This window comes from Balaenoptera musculus, chromosome 1 (assembly GCF_009873245.2).
Source record: "Balaenoptera musculus isolate JJ_BM4_2016_0621 chromosome 1, mBalMus1.pri.v3, whole genome shotgun sequence".
Taxonomy (NCBI): domain Eukaryota; kingdom Metazoa; phylum Chordata; class Mammalia; order Artiodactyla; family Balaenopteridae; genus Balaenoptera; species Balaenoptera musculus.
Genome location: NC_045785.1, coordinates 34,487,381 through 34,511,419, shown reverse-complemented (window position 1 = coordinate 34,511,419; position 24,039 = coordinate 34,487,381). Strand labels below are relative to the sequence as shown.

The 24,039-nt window shown below is 37.9% G+C and overlaps 2 protein-coding genes across 8 annotated transcripts in view; one reads left to right on the top strand and one right to left on the bottom strand.

Moving 5' to 3' along the window:
- Positions 1 to 24,039, top strand: part of FOXJ3 (forkhead box J3) — a 127,351-nt gene that overhangs the window by 5,175 nt on the left and 98,137 nt on the right. For 6 of the 7 annotated variants that reach the window (XM_036850382.1, XM_036850417.1, XM_036850426.1 and 3 more), the window contains exon 2: positions 18,335 to 18,395. In XM_036850382.1, the coding sequence (XP_036706277.1) occupies positions 18,352 to 18,395 (44 nt within the window). In that variant the 5' untranslated portion in view covers positions 18,335 to 18,351. Of the gene's footprint in view, positions 1 to 1,685; positions 1,736 to 18,334; positions 18,396 to 24,039 lie in introns of those variants that run through there. The other variant, XM_036850391.1, reaches the window with a different exon arrangement.
- On the bottom strand, positions 14,823 to 15,429 carry LOC118894314 (60S ribosomal protein L17-like). The gene has a single exon (XM_036850439.1). The coding sequence runs from the start codon at positions 15,393 to 15,395 to the stop codon at positions 14,937 to 14,939; it is 459 nt and encodes a 152-aa protein (XP_036706334.1). The 5' UTR covers positions 15,396 to 15,429; the 3' UTR covers positions 14,823 to 14,936.

Genomic DNA, 24,039 nt, shown 5'->3' with positions numbered 1-24,039 from the left:
GATTATAACCTCTACTATGCATTCTGCTAGGCACTGGGGATATAAAGATGAGTACGACATGGCTTTTGAACATTCATATGGTGTGTTTATGGTTTACATATGTTTTCTCATGTGTTATCTATTTTATCACGCAACAACCCTGTGATGTAGGCAAAGCGTTTTTTAAGATGAGTAATTTGAAGTTTAGATTAGGTGACTTGCCCAAGATTGCCCAGTTAAGTCAGTGTTGGAGCAATTAGATCATCTTAGTGCATGTCCATTGCTATTTCCGCTTCTCTATGCTGCTATTCTAACTTAAAGGAGCCTCTTGTGAATTCCTGGAGAATTAGAGAGGTTGGAAAATCCCCTTGCTTAGGGAATCAGTAACTTTTAATGTTTGATCTTAAGGACATAAAATGAGATTTTTTCTTACTGCGTTCTGTCACTTGTTTGTGATTTAGATAAGTCATTTCATATTTCTGCCTTTCTTTCAGAACTTTATTGGGGATTAATGTGATGATGGTGATAGTGGTAGTGGTAATAATAATAGCTAACATTTTCTGAGGCCTTAGTATGGGCTCAAAAGTGTTCTAACTATTTTTCATTTATTATTCATATAATCCTCACAACAACTCTAAAAGGTAGGTTTTTTTGTTATCAAAAATTTATAGATGAGGATACAGGCATAGAGAGGTTAAGTAACTTGCCTAAGGGTATGTAGCTAGGGATGGAAAGAACCAGGATTTGAACCCCTGCAGTCTATTTTCAGAACTCAGTGACTCTTAATCACTGTACTGTTACTGTGTTATGAATTAATAGAGGGTATTATTTCAAGTAAGGGTATGACCAGAATATGAAGATTGGATTTTGAATGTAGTTGGGGAAACAAACAGCAAAATTAAGTTGACATTGCATCCACATTTCTTTTAAATATCAATCTAACACTTCAGTGTACAGAGATGCGTGTTGTTTAGGCATCCAGGTACATTTTTTTCTGTTTATCCCTGCTAATAACCTCCCAACTCAGAAATTGCATTATTTTCAGTGCTCTTCACTGTCAGCTTTGTTAGTCATTAGCTTTCCACATTGCCGCTATTCAGAAACCTTGGCTTAGGACAGCTAAAGCTTACTTTAACCTCTCCTAAGCTTCCCTTTAACTGTGAATCTTTGTTTTCCATTTTGAACAGTTAGCCTTTCAGTCCTAGATGGAGGTACTCTTTACCTCCTCCACCCCAAAACTCAGAAAACACCACAGAGGCATTTTAGAACAACTGTCAAAAAAAATTTGACCATCTTATTTGGCATAACTGGATTTTAGTGCACAAATAACAAGAACCAAAGCACAGTGTTTTGGTTAAAGAGATTGACTTATACTGAAATTGGAAAAGGCATCTGCTATACAGGATTTTGGATTTAATAGAATTTGTTTAAAAAAAAAAAAAAAAGAATTTGTTACAACCAGATCAACAAAGCATTATTACTGTGAGCCATGTGCTGGGACATGGAAATAGCTTTGTTATATGGAACCAGATGTATTTATATTTATAACAATGGCATTCTACTTATTTTAAGTAATCTTTTGTAGTTACGTACCTTGGCTGCTATTTTACTTGGCATATCAGCTGATAACCTGAGAATGCAATGTCTTTCAAAGTGGTTATTACTTTTCTATAGAATTGAGACAAAACAACTGAAATGGAGAGCAAATGAGACTCATATGGTGTCAAACTTTAATGCTGTAACGAGAAAATACTGGGTAAGTATGAATATGATACAAGCTAATTAGGACCATTTTCAATAAGAACTCTTTGGCACCATTAAGTTTAGTTTCTAGTAATTACTAAACTACTCTGGTTGCTCTAAGAATTTTACTGTAAATCTAAAGTGATTTCATTTTGGTATAATCAGTTTGTTGTTCGCACTGCCCTGACTTATTTCCCGTCAACAGGTAAAGTAGTCTGTTATGGGATGCAGTAAGAGAAACTTGTTAGAACATAGTCCTAGAAAACTCTTCTGAGCTGAATGCTAACAATTTGGAGATGGGCAGAGTCTTTGGGTGGAAGTTTTTAGAGAGAGTCTAGAAATCTGGCATGTTGACCGTCTTTGTTTGGGCTGCTGTAACATGCCACAGATTGGGTAACTTATAAACACAGAAATTTATTGCTCATCGTTTTGGAGGCTGGAAGGTCTTAAGATCAAGTGCCAGCATGGTCACCTTCTGGTGAGGGTCCCCTTCTTGGGTCATACTGGCACTTTCTTGCTGTGTCCTCACATCGTGGAAAGGGCAAGGGATCCCTCCTGGATCTTTTATAAGAGGCTAGTCCTATTCATGAAGGCTCTGCCCTCATGATCTAACTACCTCCCAAAGACCCCACATCCTAATATCATCATCTTTGGGGGTTAGGATTTCAACATACAAATTTTGGGGGGACACAAACATTTAAACTGTAGCATTGGCTATTTTTTCATTATTTTCAAATAATATATATGTCATGGATTCCATTGAAGACTTGACTGATTATCCTAGGATGACCCTGTGTGTGAAGGAGACTTTATCTAGTAACTTAGTTTTAGCTAAAGTTTTTACCTGGAGTACAAAGCTAAAACCTGTAAATGAATTCTACCTAGACGGAGTCCTGCCCATTGATATAGTGGTGTCAAGGATGTAAGACTGATCTTCTGATTGATTGGTAAAGTGTGGTGCCAGTGTCACCTTATTAAAGATTTCAGAAGTTGAAATTGGCTTTTTCTACGGCTGAGACCTGGCCTTACTGTGAAACATAGATTTGTGAGAGAATGGATGAAGGGAGGAAGACTGCTAGAACTCATTAATAACAATTTCAAATTCTGTTTGCTTACAGAGAGATGGGATTGGGAGGGGGTGCAGTATGGTAGAAAGAAGTTATTAATATCCTAGATTTTGGCTGGTGTGTATATGGGTGCATATTAAATTATTAAAAGGAACTAAAAAGTTTCTGTGGCTTGGCTGTAGAACTTTGGGAAATTAATTACAGATACAACAGTCAAATATGCTGCAGTCAGGAGCAGGTTGACTCTTCTGAATGAAGATGGAGCAGACTGTCATGGAAGGAGATAAACAATATATGGCCTCAGTTTTTGCTAGTGTGGTTGGGTCTGTGAATCTGTGACATGCTTTACCTGTCTACCCTGTGTAAGGACCTGTTGATGGTATTGTCTCACATGTGTATACGTAGATAGTAATCACCATCAGAAATGGCATCTTTGTGTATCAGGGAAGTCATGTTTTATGTCTGTTATAGGGCATGTGTGCGCTGGAAAGATTTCCACCTTAATTTAAATAATACTTTATGAAAAGCTTTTTCTCTGATCTATTAGAAAAACAGTCCTGTGATATAGGTAAGGCAAATAATATGCGTATTCCTGTTGACAAATGGAGAAAATGAGATACAAGCTAAGATTGACTTAATGTCACTCAGTTATTTAATAGAGCAGAGACAGGAGCCTAGATCCTGCATTCTGTCTCTAGTCTTGTACTCTTTAGTAGAAAGCTGACAAGGTTTTTTTTTAAAAACTTACATTGCGTTCTTATTTATTGATTGATTGCTGCGTTGGGTCTGCGTTGCTGCACGCGGGCTTTCTCTAGTTGTGGCGAGCGGGGGCTGCTCTTCCTTGTGGTGCGCGGGCTTCTCACTGTGGTGGCTTCTCTTGTTGTGGAGCACAGGCTCTAGGTACACGGGCTTCAGTAGTTGTGGCACGTGGGCTCAGTAGTTGTGGCTCATGGGCTCTAGAGCACAGGCTCCATAGTTGTGGCGCACAGGCTTAGTTGCTCTGTGGCATGTGGGATCTTCCCGGACCAGGGCTCGAACCAGTGTCTCCTGTATTGGCAGGCGGATTCTTAACCACTGCGCCCCCAGGGAAGCCCAGCTGACAAGGTTTTTATGAAGCACACACTTGGATTTCTGAGGTAGAAATTAAAGTTTAAGAACCCCAAAGGACCTGGACTCCTTGGAGCAGAACTTGTCTTGTGATAATGTCAGACTAGGGTACATAAAACTGTTGAGAGCAGCTTCTTCCTTTGTTAAATTTGGGTCCATTTCCAGTAGTTGGATGCCTTTTTACTTGAACTTGCATTCTCTGTCTTTGTGAATTCTGGAAGTAAGGAGGAGATGGAATCAGAAGGGAAACTTCTAAGGATTACTAAATAGCAGATTTGGTCTTATTATTATGAAAGTATACATTTATAAAAATTTAGAGAATGAGGAATTGTACCTGGAACATTTAGAGATTGAGGGTGCTTGGGTTTCTACCATAGTGCGAACGTATTGTTTTTTGCCGGTGGGCAGGAAGAGTGACAGTATATAAAGAACTTATAACTCCACAGAAAAAAAGACTGGGAAAGAAAGCATCACGTTGGGTAGTCTTTATTTTCTCCTTTGAACCTGTTTGTATTTTCTATAAGTTCTCTACAGTGAGCATATAACATTTTTATAGTCTTCTGTTTTTTAGTCTTTAAAAAATAAACATGTATGATTTTTATGGTTCAAATGAGAATTTGGAAAAATGTGAATCGTAGCACTTTTGAAGAGTAGTTTAAACACTGGTGCTTTCAAAGTATTTTGCTTTTTAGGCAGTTATGTTAATAAATCAGTTTGATAAATTATTTGATTATAATCTTATAGGTCAAGTTGTGGGTGTATTAAGTGTTCTGGGTTTTTCTTTGCATTAGAAATTGGTCATTTAGCTCTGCTGGTCAATAAATTAATTTTAGTCCCCAGAAGCAACCAAGAACTTAGGTTTACATATAGTAATTACTTATCAATAAATGACCTAAAAATAGCACTCTGACTTATAGTGAAAACTGGATTTAAGAATCTACTCATCTGCTTTTCATTTCCTTTGCAGATTCTCTATAAGAAAAACCAAATTGTCAGTGATTCTTTAAGGTACTTGTTTTCATCCAGGGACATTGGACTCAGTTTCTCTCATTCATTTGCTCATTTATTCACCATGTGTTACGTCCTGGGAACTGTACTAAATGCTGGGGACACAAGTAACTGATAGGGTCCCTGCCATCAAAGACTACAGCTTTTGGTTTGGGAGAGACATCAGAAGAGAGATCCTAGGCATATGGAGATATCCATTTTTTCTGTTTTTCTAGTTTTTAACTAAAAAGCAGCATGGCTAGCTTGTTTGAAGACTTTAATGCTTTTGGTGGTGTGGTTAGATGGCTTTAAGAGGAGCTGATGGTTTCATAATTATTTTTCTGACTGCAAAATATTGAAAATCATGGATCTAGAGAATTGCCTTATCTAAGGAGCGTTGCTTACTGAGGTAGATGACCCAGGCGTTTATATTTATATCCGATTTGCTTTGGGAGCATAATTAAGAAACCTGTGTTGATTCTTCTAGGATGGAGACAGTGTCTTTTTTTGTCTTTTATTCTCTTTACTGTTGATCCTTGAACAACAAGGGTTTGAACTGCACAGGACCGCTTGTAGGAGGATGCTTTTCTATTGTGACTGTGACAGTACTACATGGTCCATGGTTTGCATCTGCCGATGCGGAAGAACTGCAGATATGGAGGGGCAACTGTAAGTTATACTCAGGTTAACCCCCATGTTGTTCCAGGATCAACTGTACTAGTAAATGGAAGGATATTTCATATTTGAGCTTAACTTTAAGAATATTAATATTGATACATTGTATCAAAATTTACCTTTTGTCTAATATATATATGTATGTATGTCTATATATGTAATACATAGATACATAGTAGTTCCTAACATCTTAAGAGTTAATCTTTTATTCAGACCAGCGAGATATCCCACTAAAACACTTGATAAAGAGTCATTCGGCTACTCTTAGAACACCTGTAGTCACCGATAGCTGTAAGGTAGCCTGTTTGTTGTTAGCTCTAATTGGGGCAAAATTTGCTTGTAACTTCATCTCTTTTTCCTAGTCCTTCTCTGCAGAACATTAGAGACCTAGTTTGCCTTCTTTGACAAGATAACTCTCTAAATATATGAATGTGATTGTTCATTCAGCAAATATTTCGTCAGCACCTACATATGCAAGACATGGTCCTGGGCATTGTGAGAGATCCAAAGGTAATTAAGAGGCATAGTCTCTTCTCAGAGAACTGATACAGAGAAAGTCATGGGTTTGTTGAAAAGAGTGGTTTTGCTTATGATGATCAGGAAACTTCTTGGAAACAATGATGTTTGAATTAAGATTAGTGATGGGGTAGTCTAGGCTGACTGCATAATCAAAAACCTAGAGATGAGGAAGAACAATGCAAGTTAGAGGAGTAGCAAGAGGCCCAGCCTGGCTGTTTGACAAACTATCCTCAAGGATATTGAAAATGTTCATTGTTTATTCTCAGCGCCTGGAGGAGTGTTCGCAAATAATAGGCGCTCAGTAAATATTTGTTGAATGAATGAATGGTTACATTTGGGAAATACTGAACAACTTCTTGAAGAGTCATAAAGCACTTTAGGATATTGAACACTTTGTAAGTCCCTTAGAGAGAAAAAAAATACTTGACTCAAACTTACTTGATTATGGAATGCCTGTTAACAGCTCTGGAAAATATTACACTGGGTCTCTATGGTAGAGGTGACAGGGAATGCTGGAAAGTGTTTTCTTCAAGCTAAATACACCCATTTTCTTCATTCTACACTTGACATTTGGCTTCTAAACTCTTCACTAGGCTGATTTCCCTCCCTGCAAGTATTCTAGCTCGTAAGTGTTCTTAAAACGTGGTACTCAAAACAGAACACAGTACTCCAGTTGTGAGCTAACCAGTGAAGAGTGAATGGGACCGCTACCCTCGTTGATCTGGATACTATTCTTCTAATGAACCCTAAGACTGTATTTTCTTTTTAGCAGCTGAGTCACTGTCTTGGCTCATATTCAGTTCTCATATTAATTTACAAGAAGTTCTTTGAGTAGATTCTCTGATTTCCTATTAGTAGAGCTAACACATGAATGCCCATTTTTTTTCTGATTGAGTCTAGGTTGTTTTCTCAGAAGTACTAGTGATTCTTAAGTTTCCTGAAATCTGAGAAAGAAAAGAATTAATTGTACAATGCTGGAGTAACATGAAAGTCCACCACTGCTGAGTACACTCAAAACTAGATAAAATATAATGAATCCCTCTGTACCCATTACAGATTTAATAATTATTAAGCTGTTTGCTTTATATGCCTCAACTATCTTTTGCTTAAGTATTTTAAAGAAAATCATAGGCATTGTCTTTTCACTCCTGCAAACATCAGTATGCATCTCTAAAAAATATAGACATTTCTTACATAACCATATGCCATATTGTAGCTAACGAAATTAACAATATTTCCTACTGGTGTTATCACAATATCCAGTTCATAATAAAAATGTCCTTGACTGTTTGTGTCTTTTTACAGTCGGTTTTTAATTGAATCAGGTTTCAGACAAGGTCTACACATTACATCTAGTTGTTATGTTTGTTGTCTCGTTTAGCCTAACACAGTTCCCCCCTTACTTTTTGGCATAATTTCATTGTGTCCACTTCTTTGACCTTTCGTGTCTCTATACCAAGTTCTGTTACTGTTCCTTTTGAAATAGCTCTAAGAGTTTTCCTTCATTTACAGCAATTCAGCAAACATTTTGGACTGTTATGTACAAAACATGTGCTAGGCATTATGGGAGGTAGAAAGATTAATTTGACATGTGCCTGGCCTACTAGGAGGCCTGCAATCCAGTGGCAGAGGCAGGTACATACAGAAACAATACGAAAGAGATTATTTGCCTTCGGATGGGTCATGCCTTGATTATATATCCTCCCATATATTTTCCTGGAAAATGCTGCTAGTGGTATCTTCTTAGTACATTACTTCAGGCATGTCCTGATCAGGAACCCACAGTTGATTGCCTTTTGAATTAATCCAAACTATACTGTTTTGGGCCTAGCACTCAATGCTCCACTAATTCCCCCCTTTACCTAACATGGAACTTCTCAAGGCACAAATATCCTTTTTTTCTTTTTTTAGACCAAATTTATATTGTCATGTAGAATTTTCATTTCTCAAACAAGATTATAGACATTTTGAGAGCAAAAATCTTGTTGTCTTTTTCTGTGTAATATTGGAAAGCTTAATAATTAACTTTTGGAGAGTCCTGGCACATATGCCACTGGGCCTGTTCTTCTTGCCTACTACCTTTCCAGAGACAGAGCTTCTGCCAGTTAGAAGTAAATAATCCAGGGGCTTCCCTGGTGACGCAGTGGTTAAGAATCTGCCTGCCAATGCAGGGGACACGGGTTCGAGTCCTGGTCCGGGAAGATCCCACATGCCGCGGAGCAACTAAGCCCGTGTACCACAACTACTGAGCCTGCGCTCTAGAGCCCGCGAGCCACAACTACTGAAGCCCGCGAGCCACAGCTACTGAAGCCCGCGTGCCTAGAGCCTATGCTCCACAACAGTAGAAGCCACCGCAATGAGAAGCCTGTGCACCACAAGGAAGAGTAGCTCCTGCTCGCCGCAACCAGAGAAAGCCCACACGCAGCAACGAAGGCCCAACGCAGCCAATAATTAAAAATTAATAAAGGGCTTCCCTGGTGGCGCAGTGGTTGAGAGTCTGCCTGCCAATGCAGGGGACACGGGTTCGAGCCCCGGTCTGGGAGGATCCCACGTGCCGCGGAGCAACTGGGCCCGTGAGCCACAATTACTGAGCTTGTGCGTCTGGAGGCTGTGCTCTGCAACAAGAGAGGCCGTGATAGTGAGAGGCCCGCGCACCGTGATGAAGAGTGGCCCCCACTTGCCACGACTGGAGAGAGCCCTCGCACAGAGGCGAGGACCCAGCACAGCCATAAATAAATAAATTAATTAATTAAAAAAAAAATAAAATAAAATAAAAGTAAATAATCCAGTTCTGGGTCTCTTCTTTTACCCCAAAAACCTCCTTAAAAAAAGAAAAAAGCCCATTCAATGGTCTGAATCGCATAACGGCAGATACATGGTTTGGATGCTGCCACTTCCCCATCACCATGTCCATGGCAAACTACTAATTTCTTGTTTTTAGACATGACCTTCGCAGTGTAGCACTTCAGGCAGCTACTACCTATTGAGTATAATTGGCAAATGATTTGAAACCTTCCTGCTATCCTTGTCCTAAACCAATAGTTCCTGAATTAAGCTGTGTATCAGAATCAACTGATACTTGTAATTAATAGATTTCCTAGGTTTCGCTCTAGACTCTTGAATCAGGATTTCCAAGAATTGGATAGAAATGATTCTTATAAAGTTGGCCATGGTTTGTAGACTTGCTTTGAGGACCAGGCAGGTAATTCATATTTTGTTAAACAGCTCTAGCAGTGGAGACTATAGCTGCCCATCTTTTCGGGTGTATAGCATCTCATTCCTCTGACAACCAATATGTTCTGATATGTTCAATTTACTTTATTATTTTTTAAATTAATTTATTTTTGGCTGCGTTAGTTCTGCTTTGCTGCGTGTGGGCTTTCTCTAGTTGCGGTGAGCGGGGGCTACTCTTCATTGTGGTGCGCAGGCTTCTCCTCTTGGTGGCTTCTTTTGTTGCAGAGCACGGCTCTAGGCGCTCAGCCTTCAGTAGTTGTGGCTCGCAGGCTCTAGAGCGCAGACTCAGTAGTTGTGGTGCACGGGCTTAGTTGCTCCGCGGCATGTGGGATCTTCCCAGACCAGGGATCGAACCCGTGTTGCCTGCATCGGCAGGTGGATTCTTAACCACTGCGCTACCAGGGGAATCCCTGATATGTTCAATTTACATTTCAGGGATATGGTAGGATCTCTTGCTTTGAATTATACCAGGCAAAGCACATGAATCAAATGCCCAAGATAAAGATATGGGATCCAGAGAGGTGGCATCTTGGTTTTCTAAATATAACTGAGCTTAAATTTAAAGCCTCAAAACCCTTCAGCCCTCTGGAAACTTTTTCTTTCTGTGTTTAGTGAATATCTTTAAAAGTTTAAAATGGAAGAGTTCAGCATTTTTGGAGTAAACAGTCTTTTGAATTTTTCATACTTCATGTATATTCATTAAAGATAATTTAAACACATAATGTGATTTAACTTCATACACCTTTGTTAGATTTTCCATAAAAGTACATCTACAAGTTGGGGAAATGTTCTTTATTAGACCACATGATTTGATTTTGAGACTGGAAATTGTGGTTAAGTTATTGAGCAAAGTAGAGAGACTGAAGTTTCAGGATTATCCAGTGAGTTAATGACAGACCCAGAAATAGAATCCTGTGTTATTTGCTTGGGTTATGATTTGGTTTGAAGAGGGTGGCCTATGATCTGCTTACATAAATTTCAGGAAGTAAGGTTTGGGGTTTGGAAGAAGTTACAGCTCTGTGATGTTTGGCCAAGAAGCTCCCCTCACCCACATTTACCACCTGTTTTATTGACAGCAATCCTAAACTATGGAGGGTAAAGAGACAGTTCAGCCTTACACTTCCTACTCCTACAGGAACAGTCTTATAAAGCTGAAGCTGATTGTTGGTTGGCATGCTTTTTTTCATCTTCTGTTATCAGAATAACAACACCTGGCCCTAGTGTTGTTTTTAGGAGGAGAGGGGTATAACCTAAGTAGTTGATTTATAGATAGTGTTAGAGTGGTTTCCTATAGAATATTTTCAGGGTATATAGAGGTGTATACATAAGTGTATCTTCATTAAACATGTTTAATTAATAAACAGTATGGTTTGGAAATGGTGGAGCCTACCAGAAAACAAACTTTCTTGAACCACTAATGGTTCAAGGGGTTATAGATTTGAAAATAATTGCTATAGTAGAGTTGCTTTCTGGTGAAGTCATTACTTTTACTCTCCCCTTTTCCATTTTGTGGGGTTGGGGGGGGCTCCTATGGCACTAGTGAAGCAGCAGCTTACAGAACAAGAGAACATTTTGTGTGTGATGGTTCTTAAACTTGCTCTTTTAAAAAAACCAAAGGAACCCCCCCAGCTTTATTGAGATAAAATTCACATACCATATAATTCACCTGTTTAAAGTGTAAAATTCAGTGTTTTTTTTTTTTTATAAATTTATTTTATTTTTATTTAGTTGTGGCTGCGTTGGGTCTTTGTTGCTGAGCGCGGGGGCTACTCTTCGTTGCAGTGCACAGGCTTCTCATTGTGGTGGCTTCTCTTGTTGCAGAGCACGGGCTCTAGAGCACAGGCTCAGTAGTTGTGGTGCACGGGCCCAGCTGCTCCGCGGCATGTGGAATATTCCTGGACCAGGGCTCGAACCCGTGTCCCCTGCATTGGCAGGCGGATTCTTAACCACTGTGCCAGCAGGGAAACCCCAATTTTTTTTTTTTTTTTTTTAACATATTCATAGGGTTGTGTAATCATTGCTGCAGCCTAATTATAGAATGTTTTCCTCTCCCTCTAAAAGAAACCCCACACTCATTAGCAGTCAGTCCGCTTTACCTGCCTCTCCAGCCCTATGAAACTACTAATCTAACTACTAATCCATAGTCTAACTATTAATATAAATTTGTTTTGGACATTTGATATAAATGGAATCATGTAATGTGTAGTTTTGTTACTGGCTTCTTTCACTTAGCATGTTTTCAAGGGTCATATATGTTGTAGTATGTACCATTCCTTTTTATTGCCAAATAATATTCTGCTGTATGGTTATAACATCTTATTTATCCATTCGTCATTTACTGGGCATTTGGATTGTTTCCACTATTTTGCTATTATGATTTAATGCTGCTGTGAACATTCGTGTACAGATCTTTCTGTGGAGGTATGTTTTCGTTTCTTGGGTATATTCCCTGGGTGTGGAATGGCTGTGTCATATGATTACTCTATGTTTAACTTTTTGACAAACTGCCAAACTGTTTTCCAAAGTGGCTGCACTGTTTTACATTTTTCACTATCAGTGTATGAGAGCTTCAATTTCTTCACATCTTTGCAACCTTTGTTATTATCTGTCTTTTTGGTTATAGCCATCTTAGCTGGTGTGAAGTGGTATCTCGTGATTTCGATTTGCATTTCCCTGATGATAGCTAATGATGTTGAACATCTTTTCATATCTTATTGGACATTTTAATATCTTCTTTGTAGAAATGTGTATTCAAATCTCTGCCCTTTTTTTTTTTTTTGCAGTCAAATGCTCTTCCTCTGTGTTGTATCTCCAAATCTTTGCCCATTTTTAAGTTGGGTTGTCTTTTTATTATTGAGTTGTAAGGGTCCTTTATATATTCTGGATACCTAACTTGCTTTTCTAACTGTGAATTTGTCTGAAATTACTTGCTTGGAGGCAGAGAGAGTAATGGATACAAAGACTACATTAAAAACAATCTGGTGAGTTTTCAGTTAGATCTTAGTTGTTCTTATTTTATGTTTATTCTCTTTTTCCAACTCTTGAGGAACCTGGTTTATTCATTCATTGAACAAATATGACTGCAGACTATATACCAGGATTTGGGGATATAACAGAGAATGAAACAGAAACTTTAATCTGCGTTCTAGTGGGAGAGAAACAGACAGTTAAACAAAAGTCATATCAAATCATATCAGATGATGACGAGTTATGAAGAATAAAACAGGGTAATGGGGATATACTGTGATGAGCTTTCTAACATATTCTTCACCTTTCCTGATTTCTTAATCTGTTCCTCTCTGCTCTGTTTGACCTTTTTGCGCTTTCTGTTTATTTTCATTTTATGTAGTTTGTAGCTAAACGTTTACTTCACTCTCTCTCCTTATTCTTAACACCCTTGCGGTCTAATTTTTGCTTTCACTAGTCCACAAGATCCACCCTCTATAGTAATAATGATCTTCTATTAAAAGCCAGTATTGTCTTTTCAGTTTATGTCTATCTTAATCTGTGTAGCACTATTGCCTTTCTATCCGTTACATCACTTGCTGCAACCTCCAGTACAGTTTTCTCAAGTTTTTTTTTTTTTTTTAAACTGGTTCGTCTTCTCTAAATCTGTTAGAGTTCTCCAAATTTAAGTTTTGGCCTCTCTTCTCCCTCTAACATTACCATGGTGAATTGATCACTCTCACATGATTTTTTGCTTTCTGAGAGCATGTGACTCTGAGTTCTCACTTTCTAGCTATAGCTGCATCACTGCCTTCAGGTTTAACTAGTGAAGCTGCAGTGGACAGCTTGATTGCTACTCACTCAGCAGGATTCTTTTCCCTTTACGCCTTCCTCTGACAGATTTTTCCTGTTTAGGCTGATTAAGACACAGGTTATTTCCATGACTGCTTTAATGATTACCTGTGACTAATGGTATAACAATTCACAGTGTTCAGTCAAGGAACCTGATTCAGAGGTGGTGTTCCTTCATGGATGCTAGTGAATTTTTTACTTTCAGGTCTTTTGAAAGAGCTGAATTCCGAAGTTAGAAAAAGAAGGAATAATCTCTTGACCTCTAGTGCTTATAGTATTCATTTTCAACAAACTTTTACTTCTTACTTTTATCTGATATGGTGTTGCTTTCATTCAAGCTACTGTCACAGTAACTGAGGCATGAATTTTTCCTTTTAACAATATTCCTAAGGTCACAATTGGCATTCTCAATTGGGTTCTTGACGCAAGGTCATGAATGTTGCAAGTTCTTTGTAAACTATAAAGCATTATATCTCTGTGTGGTGGGCGAGAGGAGAGAAGGGCTCATAAGAATTACCTGGGAGCTTTTTCAAAATACTTAGTCCCATTTCACCTCCTGCTCCCAGATAATGTATTGTTATACACCTGTTAGTTTGTTAAACATCTGCTTCCTAAATTTGAATAGTTTGTAACTCATTTTAATGTACACTTGAAGGCTGCTTATATTAAAAGGAATTCCATATTCTTTCTGTTGATGATGGGATGTAATGCAGTAGTTTCTCTTGGAGCATACCCATCAGTGAGTGACTGGTTTTTACTCCCCGTCCTCTGGTGGTGTCATGCTACGCAAAGTTTCTTGTATGTTGATTTTCAAAGGATTTGCAGAAAATGCTACGTTGGCACCAACTTAAACTGTATAAATTTTGGATGTAATTGAACAAATTAATATAATTGTTCAACATAGTTGGCTTCAGAAATGTGAGTTTGTGATTTGGAGGACACTTTGAGATTTTCCTGATTTCACTGTGGATCGTCGTAGCCTTCTTTTGTGAGAGTTCCATGTTGCTGGACATCTGCCTGGGTAGGGAGAAGATGATTGGTATATTTGTTCTTACAGTTAACCAGACAGGTGTTCAAGACACCATTTAGGTGCAGTAATCTAAATTAAAAGTGGAGAAAACTGAAACTAAGGCATTGAGACCACAGTAGATTAGAAAGATATCTAGGAGCTGGAGTTGGTAGTAAAAACTTCATCATTTTAAAGTGTAAAATTTGGTGGTTTTATACAAAAGGTTTTTATTCACAAGATCGTGCAACTATCACCACTATCTAATTCCAGAACATTTTCATCAATCTCAAAAGAAACCTGTTAGCAGTCATTCCCTACCCCCATTCCTCCTCCCATCCCCCTATCTCCTGGCAACTACTATCTGCCTTCCATCTCTAGGATTTGCCCCATTCTCAACATTTTGTATAAATGGAGTCATACGATATGTGGTCTTTTGTGTCTGACTTCTTTCACTAAGCATAAGGCTCTCAAGGTTCATTCATGTTGTGGCATGTAACAGTACGTCATTCCTTTTTTATGGCCGAATAATATTCCATTATATATTATATGGATATTGTACAGATATGTCACATTTTGTTTATCTGTTAATCAGTTGATGGACATTTGGTTTATATCCACTTTTAGCTTTATAAATAATACTGCTATGAACATTTGTATGCAAGTTTTTTGCTTGTTTTTTTTTTTTTTTTTAAACTTTTATTTGCATTTATTTTTTGTGGCATTTATTCCCAGGCCATAAGTTTTTGTTTCTTCAGTTTCTTCTGGGATATCTTTTTCTTCAGGGCAACCTCCTCTTCTGGTTTAGGAACAATCTGTTCTTATTCAGTAAGGACCGTCTCAGTGTGGCAGGGAGAGCTCATGTATGGGTTGATCCGACCATGAGCTCTGTAAGTTCTGTGCCGCATCTTGGGGGCTTTGTTCACCTGTATGTGCTCAGTGACCAGAGAATCTGCATCTAAGCCCTTAAGTTCAGCATTACTCTCTGCATTTTTGAGCATGTACAGTAAAAATTCAGCACTCTTTTTGGGCCGCCAACCCTGCGTCCAGCCCCACTGTTTGGCCTGGGCACACCTACCAATTCCACCATTGTAATGATGGAATGCCACACATTGCTTCTTTAAAGTGACATCTTTCAGATACTTGGTGGCTTTTCGGATATGCATACCCTTAATGGCCTGGGCAGTTTCACGAGTGTTCTTAAAGTGAACACGAAGATTTGAACCTCTTGACTTGCATGATTTTGTGGGGTTTTCTGGGTCAAGTGAATAGCGAACCATTTTTACAGGTCACCTCAGGCTGCTTACCGGAAAAGGAAGCTGTATGCAAGTTTTTGTGTGAACATATGTTTTAAGTTCTCTTGGGGATACATATATGTGTGTATATATGTATTCCCAAGAGGATTTATATATATGTATGTATATATACATATATATAAATTTTTTATACATAAAAATACACACACACACGTACCCCTAAGAGTAGAATTGCTGGGTCCTGTGGTATCTTGTGTAAGAATTTACCTTTGTTTTTGATAAAGCTGGTATTGTAGAATGTTGTAGAATATGATTTAGGTTTAAGAGACAAATGGGCTGGCTGACTCTCCACATTCTCTTGTCCCTGCCCACCCAATTTGGACAGCTTACCTGATGTCTAGGTTGTTAGAGTCAACAGAGCAGTCATACCCAGGTAACTACCTTGTAGAATCCTGGATGTAGAGTCCTGGAGTTAGCTCTATGCACTGGGTGAGGAGTGGGCTGGGAGCCCAGGGGTGTTTAGAGAAGTCATTCCTCATAGAAATCAAGAATTGAAAAGAAGTGTTCTGCTCTAATAAAGGAAAAGAAAGCCATTCTTAGATAAAGGACTGTGCCATTTTATCAAGATAGGAAATACATTAAAGAAAGATAATGAATTCAGTTTTAGACATAGTAAATTCGGGATTTCCGGGAGGGAATGTTGGATATTTATGTTGGGAGATCAGGAGGTTGATCCCTGATAAGAGATGTAGATTTGAGATTCATCTGCATTATAGGCGTTTGAAATACAAGAGTAGGTAGGTCACCCATAAAGTAAAAAACAGTAGAGAAAAATGTCTAGTAATTCCTGTATCTGAGGTCTTTGAGGTTTTGAGTCTGCCAGCTGATGTTTTAGCTGTATCTTACTCTGAGTGGCTTGTTTCCTTCTGGTTTTGTGATTTTTGATTGTAAATTTATTTATTTTGGGACCTTATCCTTGAGAATTCTTCCAGGCCTAGATCAAAGGCAGATTCCCCAGAGAGGATTTGCATTTCCTTCTGTCAGGGTTGGGTGGGAGACATTACCATTCTAGGACTACCCTAAACAAAATTCTAGGTATGAAGCTTTTTAAACCATAATCTAGGTGAGGGTCAGCTTCTGGTTGTGAGTGTCTGAGGAGATACTGTTGAACTGCTCTCATAGCCCCCCAGTCCCTTACCAGCACTCAGCGCCAAGGTTAAGTTTTCCTTGCAGTTCTCTTAGGTAACACCTGGACTTTGTACCTTGAGCCCTAATAGACCTTGGAATTGCAAGCTGAAATTCATAGGGTTTGGCAAAATGCCCTGAAGGTGAATGAAAGCTGGTTTCAGTACTCTGCATACGTCTCTAGTTTCCCTCTTTCATTTAGTTTTTTCTTTTTTTAAAAAAAATTATTAGCACCTTTAATTATTATTTATTTATTTATTTATTTATTTTGGCTGTGTTGGGTCTTCGTTTCTGTGCGAGGGCTTCCTCTAGTTGCGGCAAGCGGGGGCCACTCTTCATCGCGGTGCGCGGGGCTCTCACTATCGTGGCCTCTCTTGTTGTGGAGCACAGGCTCCAGACGCGCAGGCTCAGTAGTTGTGGCTCACGGGCCTAGGTGCTCCGCGGCATGTGGGATCCTCCTAGACCAGGGCTCGAACCCGTGTCCCCTGCATTAGCAGGCAGACTCTCAACCACTGCGCCACCAGGGAAGCCCTCACTTAGTTTTTAGCCTCGATCATACTTTATTTTCTTTCAGGTTATTGATTAATATGTAAAGATTAAAAAAATTTATCCAGTGTTTGTTATTTCCAGTGGGCATGTTGATCAAGCTATCTATTCTGTTGTTCTAGCAGACGTAGAAGTGTCCATCTCTCTTCAGTGCATGCAACGGACAGTAAGATGCAGGGAATTCAGTCAGCCGCTAAGTTAAAAGTTATAAACTTGGGACAACATCCAGTGGTTTGTTTGGCCCACATAGTATTTAGAAAATGAAAATCAGGAGATTTCAGATAAAATTTTGGGTATCTTGCTTCTCTTGAAATATTAGAAGTTCTTAACAGTATTGGGCTTTCAATCCTGCTTAACAACAATTGGCTAGAACTGGGAATAGCAGCTGATCTTTTCAGAGTGAACCTGTTTTCTTTAGTTGCAGGCACACAATCTCCATTTGTGCTGTGTACGCATGTTTATACCCATTCTAGCTTCTCTCATTCATGTTACCTGTAGACACTTGTGGATCATCCTTGTGCCAGGTAGTAGTGCTAATACACAGTTTCACATTTGTTTAGTGGTTTAATTCTAATAACAAACCTGCAGTTTATCCCTGATGAATAAATAAAGTTACGGGTGGTATTATCCCCAAGTTACAGATGAAGAAATGGAGTTTCACTGAGGTTATATAAATTCTTCAAGGTCTCTTAGTGTCACAGCTAGAATTTGAACAAAGCTCCTTCTGTTCAATGCTATTCTTAACTTTTTTTTTTTTTTAAGCAGTGGAACTGTTCTTCAAATGAAGTTTTAGTGAAGTCCATTATGCAAAACCAACAAAGATAGCACTGCTTTGATTGGAGGGTAGATGGGGTGGGAGACAATTATGTGGGGATGGGAACCTGCATGCTCAGCTCTTTGGTAGCCTTTAGGCACCTCTCTGGAATCCTTAGGATTCTACTAAACAGTTTGGACACTCTCTATCTGTAACTAAGCATAACAATTTGTTAAATTTTATGAGTTTTTAGCTTTTTTGGATGTTACAGTTAAATAGTGTGCCTATTTTTCTTGTGCTTCCTCGTATGTCAGTCTTCAGTGTAATCTGTCTTATTGCTCAACAGCATTTTTATATTTTGTGGGTATGTGTTCAAATAATGGTGAATCTTTTAGTGTTCTGTTTCTGTTTTACAATGGTAGTGTGATTTATAGTTTATTTTGGAGCATCTGATAACTAACTCTGCTTTACTTTTCAGATTCTCTTTGTGGCCAGATGGGTTTGTATGGACAGGCTTGTCCATCTGTAACTTCATTAAGGTTAGTGCTCTTCTTTTTATTAGAACATGTAACATTTTAAAAGTTATGCTGGTCAAGTCATATTAGAATCAGTTTTACTGTAAGGTTCAGAATAAAATATTGTAGTCTGTTTTGGTAAATAGTGCTATTTTGTGAGATTGGGACATATTTTTGCTTACAGAGATATTTGTGGTAGTGGGATTTGGGTCTTAATCTGCACTTAGTACATGAAATAACAATTTTACTCTTCTTTGTTATTCCTTTTTTAAAAAGAAACTAATCTTGTTTCTACTTGTTTTAATTAGAAAACACATAGTAAATTTTTATTGCCTTTGTAGCAGATTATTAAATAAGACTAGACGGTAATTTAAATCTCTTTTTAAAGGACGATATAAATATGATACCTAGATTATCCTCATTTACAGTAAATAAGTAAAATGTAAAAATGTAGGAACTAAGTTGTATTCAACCCAGTGGTTTTAGATTTTTTCGAAGTTGCTAAATCCTTTCTATAAATTAAATCTTAAGTGAAAACCTGTGAATAAAGCAGATAAATGCTGGGCTTTTCTGCTTGCTTGGGCTTCCGTGTTCTACCCCTGCAGTTGCCCCTGAGGGATTACTCTAGTTCCCAGCGCACAGTTTGAAAAAATAACCTAAATCTAATCTGTTAATTGGGATCTTTCAGGCTAGAATATGAATTGCTGATGGCAGCACCTACCAGTTACATGTGGTGTTGTAGCTAGCTGTATCATTTATTTATTCAGCATATTGAGCACCTAATATGTTGTCAGGAGCTATTCTAAATGCTGGGGCTACAGTAGTGAACATAACAGATAAAAATCCTGTAATTATTGGGCTTACATTTTGGTGACAGGGTAATTAATAAAAAAAAGTAAGAAGTATATGTTAGATAGCGACAGTGATAAGAGCTAAGATGAAGAATAAAATAGAGAAGGGGAATAGGAAATATAGATAGGGTTATTTTAGATAGGGTAGCCAGGGAAAGCTTTACTGAAAAGGTGACATTTGAATGAAGACCTGAAAGAGTGATGGAATGAACCATATGTTGGGTAGGTAGAAGATGAGCGTTCTGGGCAGAGGGAATCCAGGAGCTGCTGGGGCAGGAGACTTGCCTCGTTAGGTTGGAGGAACAATGATGGAGGTCACTGTGGCTGGAACAGAGTAAGTGATGAAGAGAGGTGGAATTGACCAGCTTTGGAGGGCAGGAAAGAGAGAGAGGAGGGATACAAAATTATTAGAGCCATGAATGTGAAGTCAAGGAATCCTTAGGCATGAAAGAAATTCTGGTGGTTCAGAATGCCACCAAAGAAAAATAAAGTTGCCTTTTTAGTTTTTAGATACTTGAATTTTTATGAGACTAAGGCTGACTCTCCTTTTCCTCAGTAGGAGAGCTTTACTCCATGCCCTTATGGCATTTCTTTCCCTGAGAATGCATCTTCCAGCTTATAATGGAAGTAGGTGGAGTGATTACTTTTCTACCTCGTTGGAGTCCATGTGTCCCCACCCCCACCTCCCAACAAGGGACACCTGTATAGTTTGGAAAAGAACTTAAAAAAAAAAAAGACTTCTTTTCTTTAATCCCCAAACCTGCTGTAGAACTAATTTCACTTAAGAGTCCTTTTGTTTAATACGATGGGAGGAATCATTTTCCCCTTTTTTTGAATATTTAAAACTCTAGATATGACCATATCAGGATATTTTTGCAGACTTTGATCTTCCACTGATCATAGAGTTCCTTAAAGATATTTTATTTGTGGGTTATGCCAAAACAGTCATATATTAAAGTCATTTACTGGGATTTTAAATCCCTTTATTTGAATAGTTATGTTTAGGTGAAGATTGTATATGACATTGGGTTAGGAATAATATATGCCTAACTTTTTTTGCTTGATAGAATTATATAATTGGAAGAAATGATGAAAGAGATACCATGAATTATTTTATAACTTGCTCACTGTTATAATTCTAGTGTATAATATCCTAGAATCAAATTTTTGTGGATGTACCTATAAGTTTAGCATTTAGTTAATAAACTGAGAAACTCTATGGCATTTGAGTTAAGATATTTAGTATCCTTATATTCTAATCTTTCATTTTTTTGTAATATTCTATATGGTCCCTCTGTGAAGCAGAGAATTCGCATTCTCAGATGTATGGGTAGAAGACCATTGTTTGTCATTGATTTTTCTAACTGAAAGCTAGCTTTGGTTTGATTTAAGGAAAAGAAAAGAATGACTCTTTTTTGGTAATGGGAAGAGAAACTGGATTACTTAAAACCACAATAAATTTTAGTCTACTTTCCCATAGAGTCTTCCCCAAGCCAGAAACGGCCTCCCAGCTACACTATCCAAATAGAAGTAGAGCAGGAAATCTTTTAAAAAAAATTTTTTTAATTAATTAATTAATTCATTCATTTTTGGCTGCATTGGGTCTTCGTTGCTGCGTGCGGGCTTTCTCTGGTTGCTGCAAGCTGGGGCTGCTCTTTGTTGTGATGCACAGGCTTCTCATTGCGTTGGCTTCTTGTTGCAGAGCATGGGCTCTAGGCTCATGGGCTTCAGTAGTTTTGGCTCACAGGCTCTAGAACGCAGGCTCAGTAGTTGTGGCACACGGGTTTAGTTGCTCCGCAGCATGTGGGATCTTCCCGGACCAGGGCTCGAACCCATGTTCCCTGCATCAGCAGGTGGATTCTTAACCACTGCGCCACCAGGGAAGCCCTTGAGGCTTTTTCTTAAATGAGGGGTGCCAAAAAATATTCTACTTAATTGAGGATACTATGAAGAAATAAGTGCAAATGGGAAATACCAATGCAGGAAACTAGAAATAAGTGATAGAAAACTAGTGATTTAATTTTGAAATACATTGTCTAAAATTGAAAATAAAATCTTGTTATGAAAGTCAGCAGTTTTTAAATAGGGAGGTGGTGGAGAAATTGGAGTTGTCATGAATTCTTATACATGGGGGAAGATAATATCAGAGGTAATAGACTAAAAAGCATCACTGAATATACTGGCAAAATAAAGGAGTTAAATATAAAATCTGTGGCTACCAGCAGTGCACAGAATATAAAATAATACTGAAAAATAGAAAAGAAATTATATGATTTGATTCAGTAAGCTTATTTTAGTCAAGCTTTGCTTGGTTACAAGTAAAGGAAATCAGCACTGGACGTATCAAACAAAAAAGAAAAGGAATTTATTTGGTGAATACTAGGGTATTTCACAGAACCCAGAGGTAGCTAGGTCTCTTAAGGGAATAGAACTTAGGTTCTTAGGAACCTAGGCAGTATATTTTCTTCTCTTGCTTTTCGCTGAATGTAATATCTTTTCATTTCTATAAACTGACTTTCTTTGCTTTTCTGGCACATGGGCATCCCATACCTCTCAAGTTCTTAGCTTTTTCATTCAGGAGACCAGCCCAGACTGTTTAAGTCCTATTACTGAATTCCTGAAGAAGAAAGTTCAGATGAACAATTTGGGTCAGGTACCAACCCTGGTTCAAATCCTTTAATTTGTTGTTGTAGTACTCACTTTTCAGGGCCCTGGGGATGGAGCCAACGCTGAGAAAGAGCTTGGTGAGCTAGGCAAAATGCTACAAAAAGTTTCTGATAAAAAGCAGCATGTGTCCAGTGTTGAGTGAGAAGAGTTAGGATTTCAAGAGAGGATATTTTTAGGATTCAGAGCCTTTCCTTACAGTCATGTGGGTACCATGTCTTTTTTTTTAAAGGGATTTCTAATAGTTATCATTTGTTGAATGTCTACTCTGTGCCAAGCATTAACTCTGTACTACAGTGTTTCACATATATTTTGTCATTTACTCCTTACAGCAATTCTGTGAGGCTTAGAGGTTTGACTTGTCCAAGGATGCAATTAATAAGGAGAAGAATAAGAATTCAAGCCCTTTTGGGTGATTTCAAAGCCTTTACACTTTCCATTGCATTATAGTATATTAGAAACAGTGACCTTTAGTCTTTGAGATGTTGACTTATAGCATCTTAAACTTTTTGGTCTCAAAAATTATTTAGTGCCCAAAGAGCATGTGTTTGTGAATTATATCTATCAAAATTGTATTAGAAGTTAAAACTAAGAAAAAATCAAAATATTTATTAATTTACATAGAAATAATAAACCCATTATATATTAACATAGATAACATGTTTTATGAAAAATAATTGTATTTTCCAAAACAAAAATTTAGAAGAGTGGTGTTGCCTTACATATTTGCAAAATTTTAAAAATATCTGGCTTAATAGAGACAGCTGGATTCTGTTCTGTGCCTCTGCATTCACTCTGTTGTGATAGCACCCATCACATAGCATCTGAAAAGCTCCACTCTACACTTATGAGAGGATGACAGTGGAAAAGGCAAATAATACCTTACTCTGAAAATTGTTTTGATCCTTCAGATCCCCTGAAAGGGTCCCTGGACCACACTTTGAGGACCACTGAACTGTAAACATCATATGTAGCAGCTTAAGCTGTTTCTTTAGCATTTTATGTGTATCACATCAGGATCACCTTCCATGATGTTAGCCTTCTGCCAACACTGATACCATATTACTGGTATAATGTCATGGAGGCAGTGTGTGTGTGGAAATAGGCTATCCAGTAAATGTCCTACGGTGAGTTGAAGCAGTATGGTTGCAGAGAGGTCAGGATAAACCCTTTAATGAGACAGAGTGAATACATGTTACTCAGAGGACGTTTATTATTACATATACACATATTTTTAAAAACTAAGTATAAGAAGTATTAATAGCAGATTCTGTCTGGGTTTTTAAATAACATCTGCAAAGATGGCTTTGAGTGTTCTTGTATCGAAGGGACTCTTGTTTATTAGCTTTCCAGCTACTCAAGAGACATAGAGATTCCAATAGGTAGAATGAGATTAAATGCAAAATATGGTACTTACTTGATGACAGAATGTAGTCCAGTGGTTAATGTCCAAAAATATTTATTTTTCCTCCCTAAATTGTAGAGTAAAATATTTTTAAGATAAGAATTACATTTATAACATAAAGATGTCTTTTGACCATATGATCACTAAGTTTTAGCCTGAACGGAGTTCTAACTATGAGTGTGGCTTGTATGAATTTAGAATACAGTTTTATGAATCTAAGATTATATATTTGAGTAATAGAGTAATTTGGAGAGAATCTAGAGAAGAGCAGTAACTATATTATGGTTCTTAAATCAGATCCTATTGGAGTTCTGGACTTCAAACTTTTGAGAAGGAACCCAAATGGTGTTAATATTGTAAAATATGTGAAACATCGTTGTGAAGAGAACTCTGACCAGTTCTCATTTTCCAGGATAGAATTTAAAGAAATTTTCTTCTCTGTAGCAAGGGAGATACATAGATTAGTCTGTTAAAATTTATTATTATTATTTTAAACAAAATGAATTACTGTATACATTTGGTGAACTTTTCTTCCCTTGGAGATAAAGAATATTGTTGGTCTCCAAAATAGGTAATAGCAGGGCTTTTAAAAATGACATAATGAGGTTCTTTCTCATCTCTGATTTTATGATAAATAGCTCTGAAACCACAGTTCTGTTCACAAATGACAGTTGTCTCACTAAATCCCCCAAGTTTTTGCATAAGCTGTATTGTGAATATTCTTGGAATTTTAGGGGTGAAACAAAAG

Coding starts and splice junctions, on each gene's coding strand:
- LOC118894314 (XM_036850439.1), bottom strand. CDS start 15,395: ATGGTTCGCTATTCACTTGACCCAGAAAACCCCACAAAATCATGCAAG.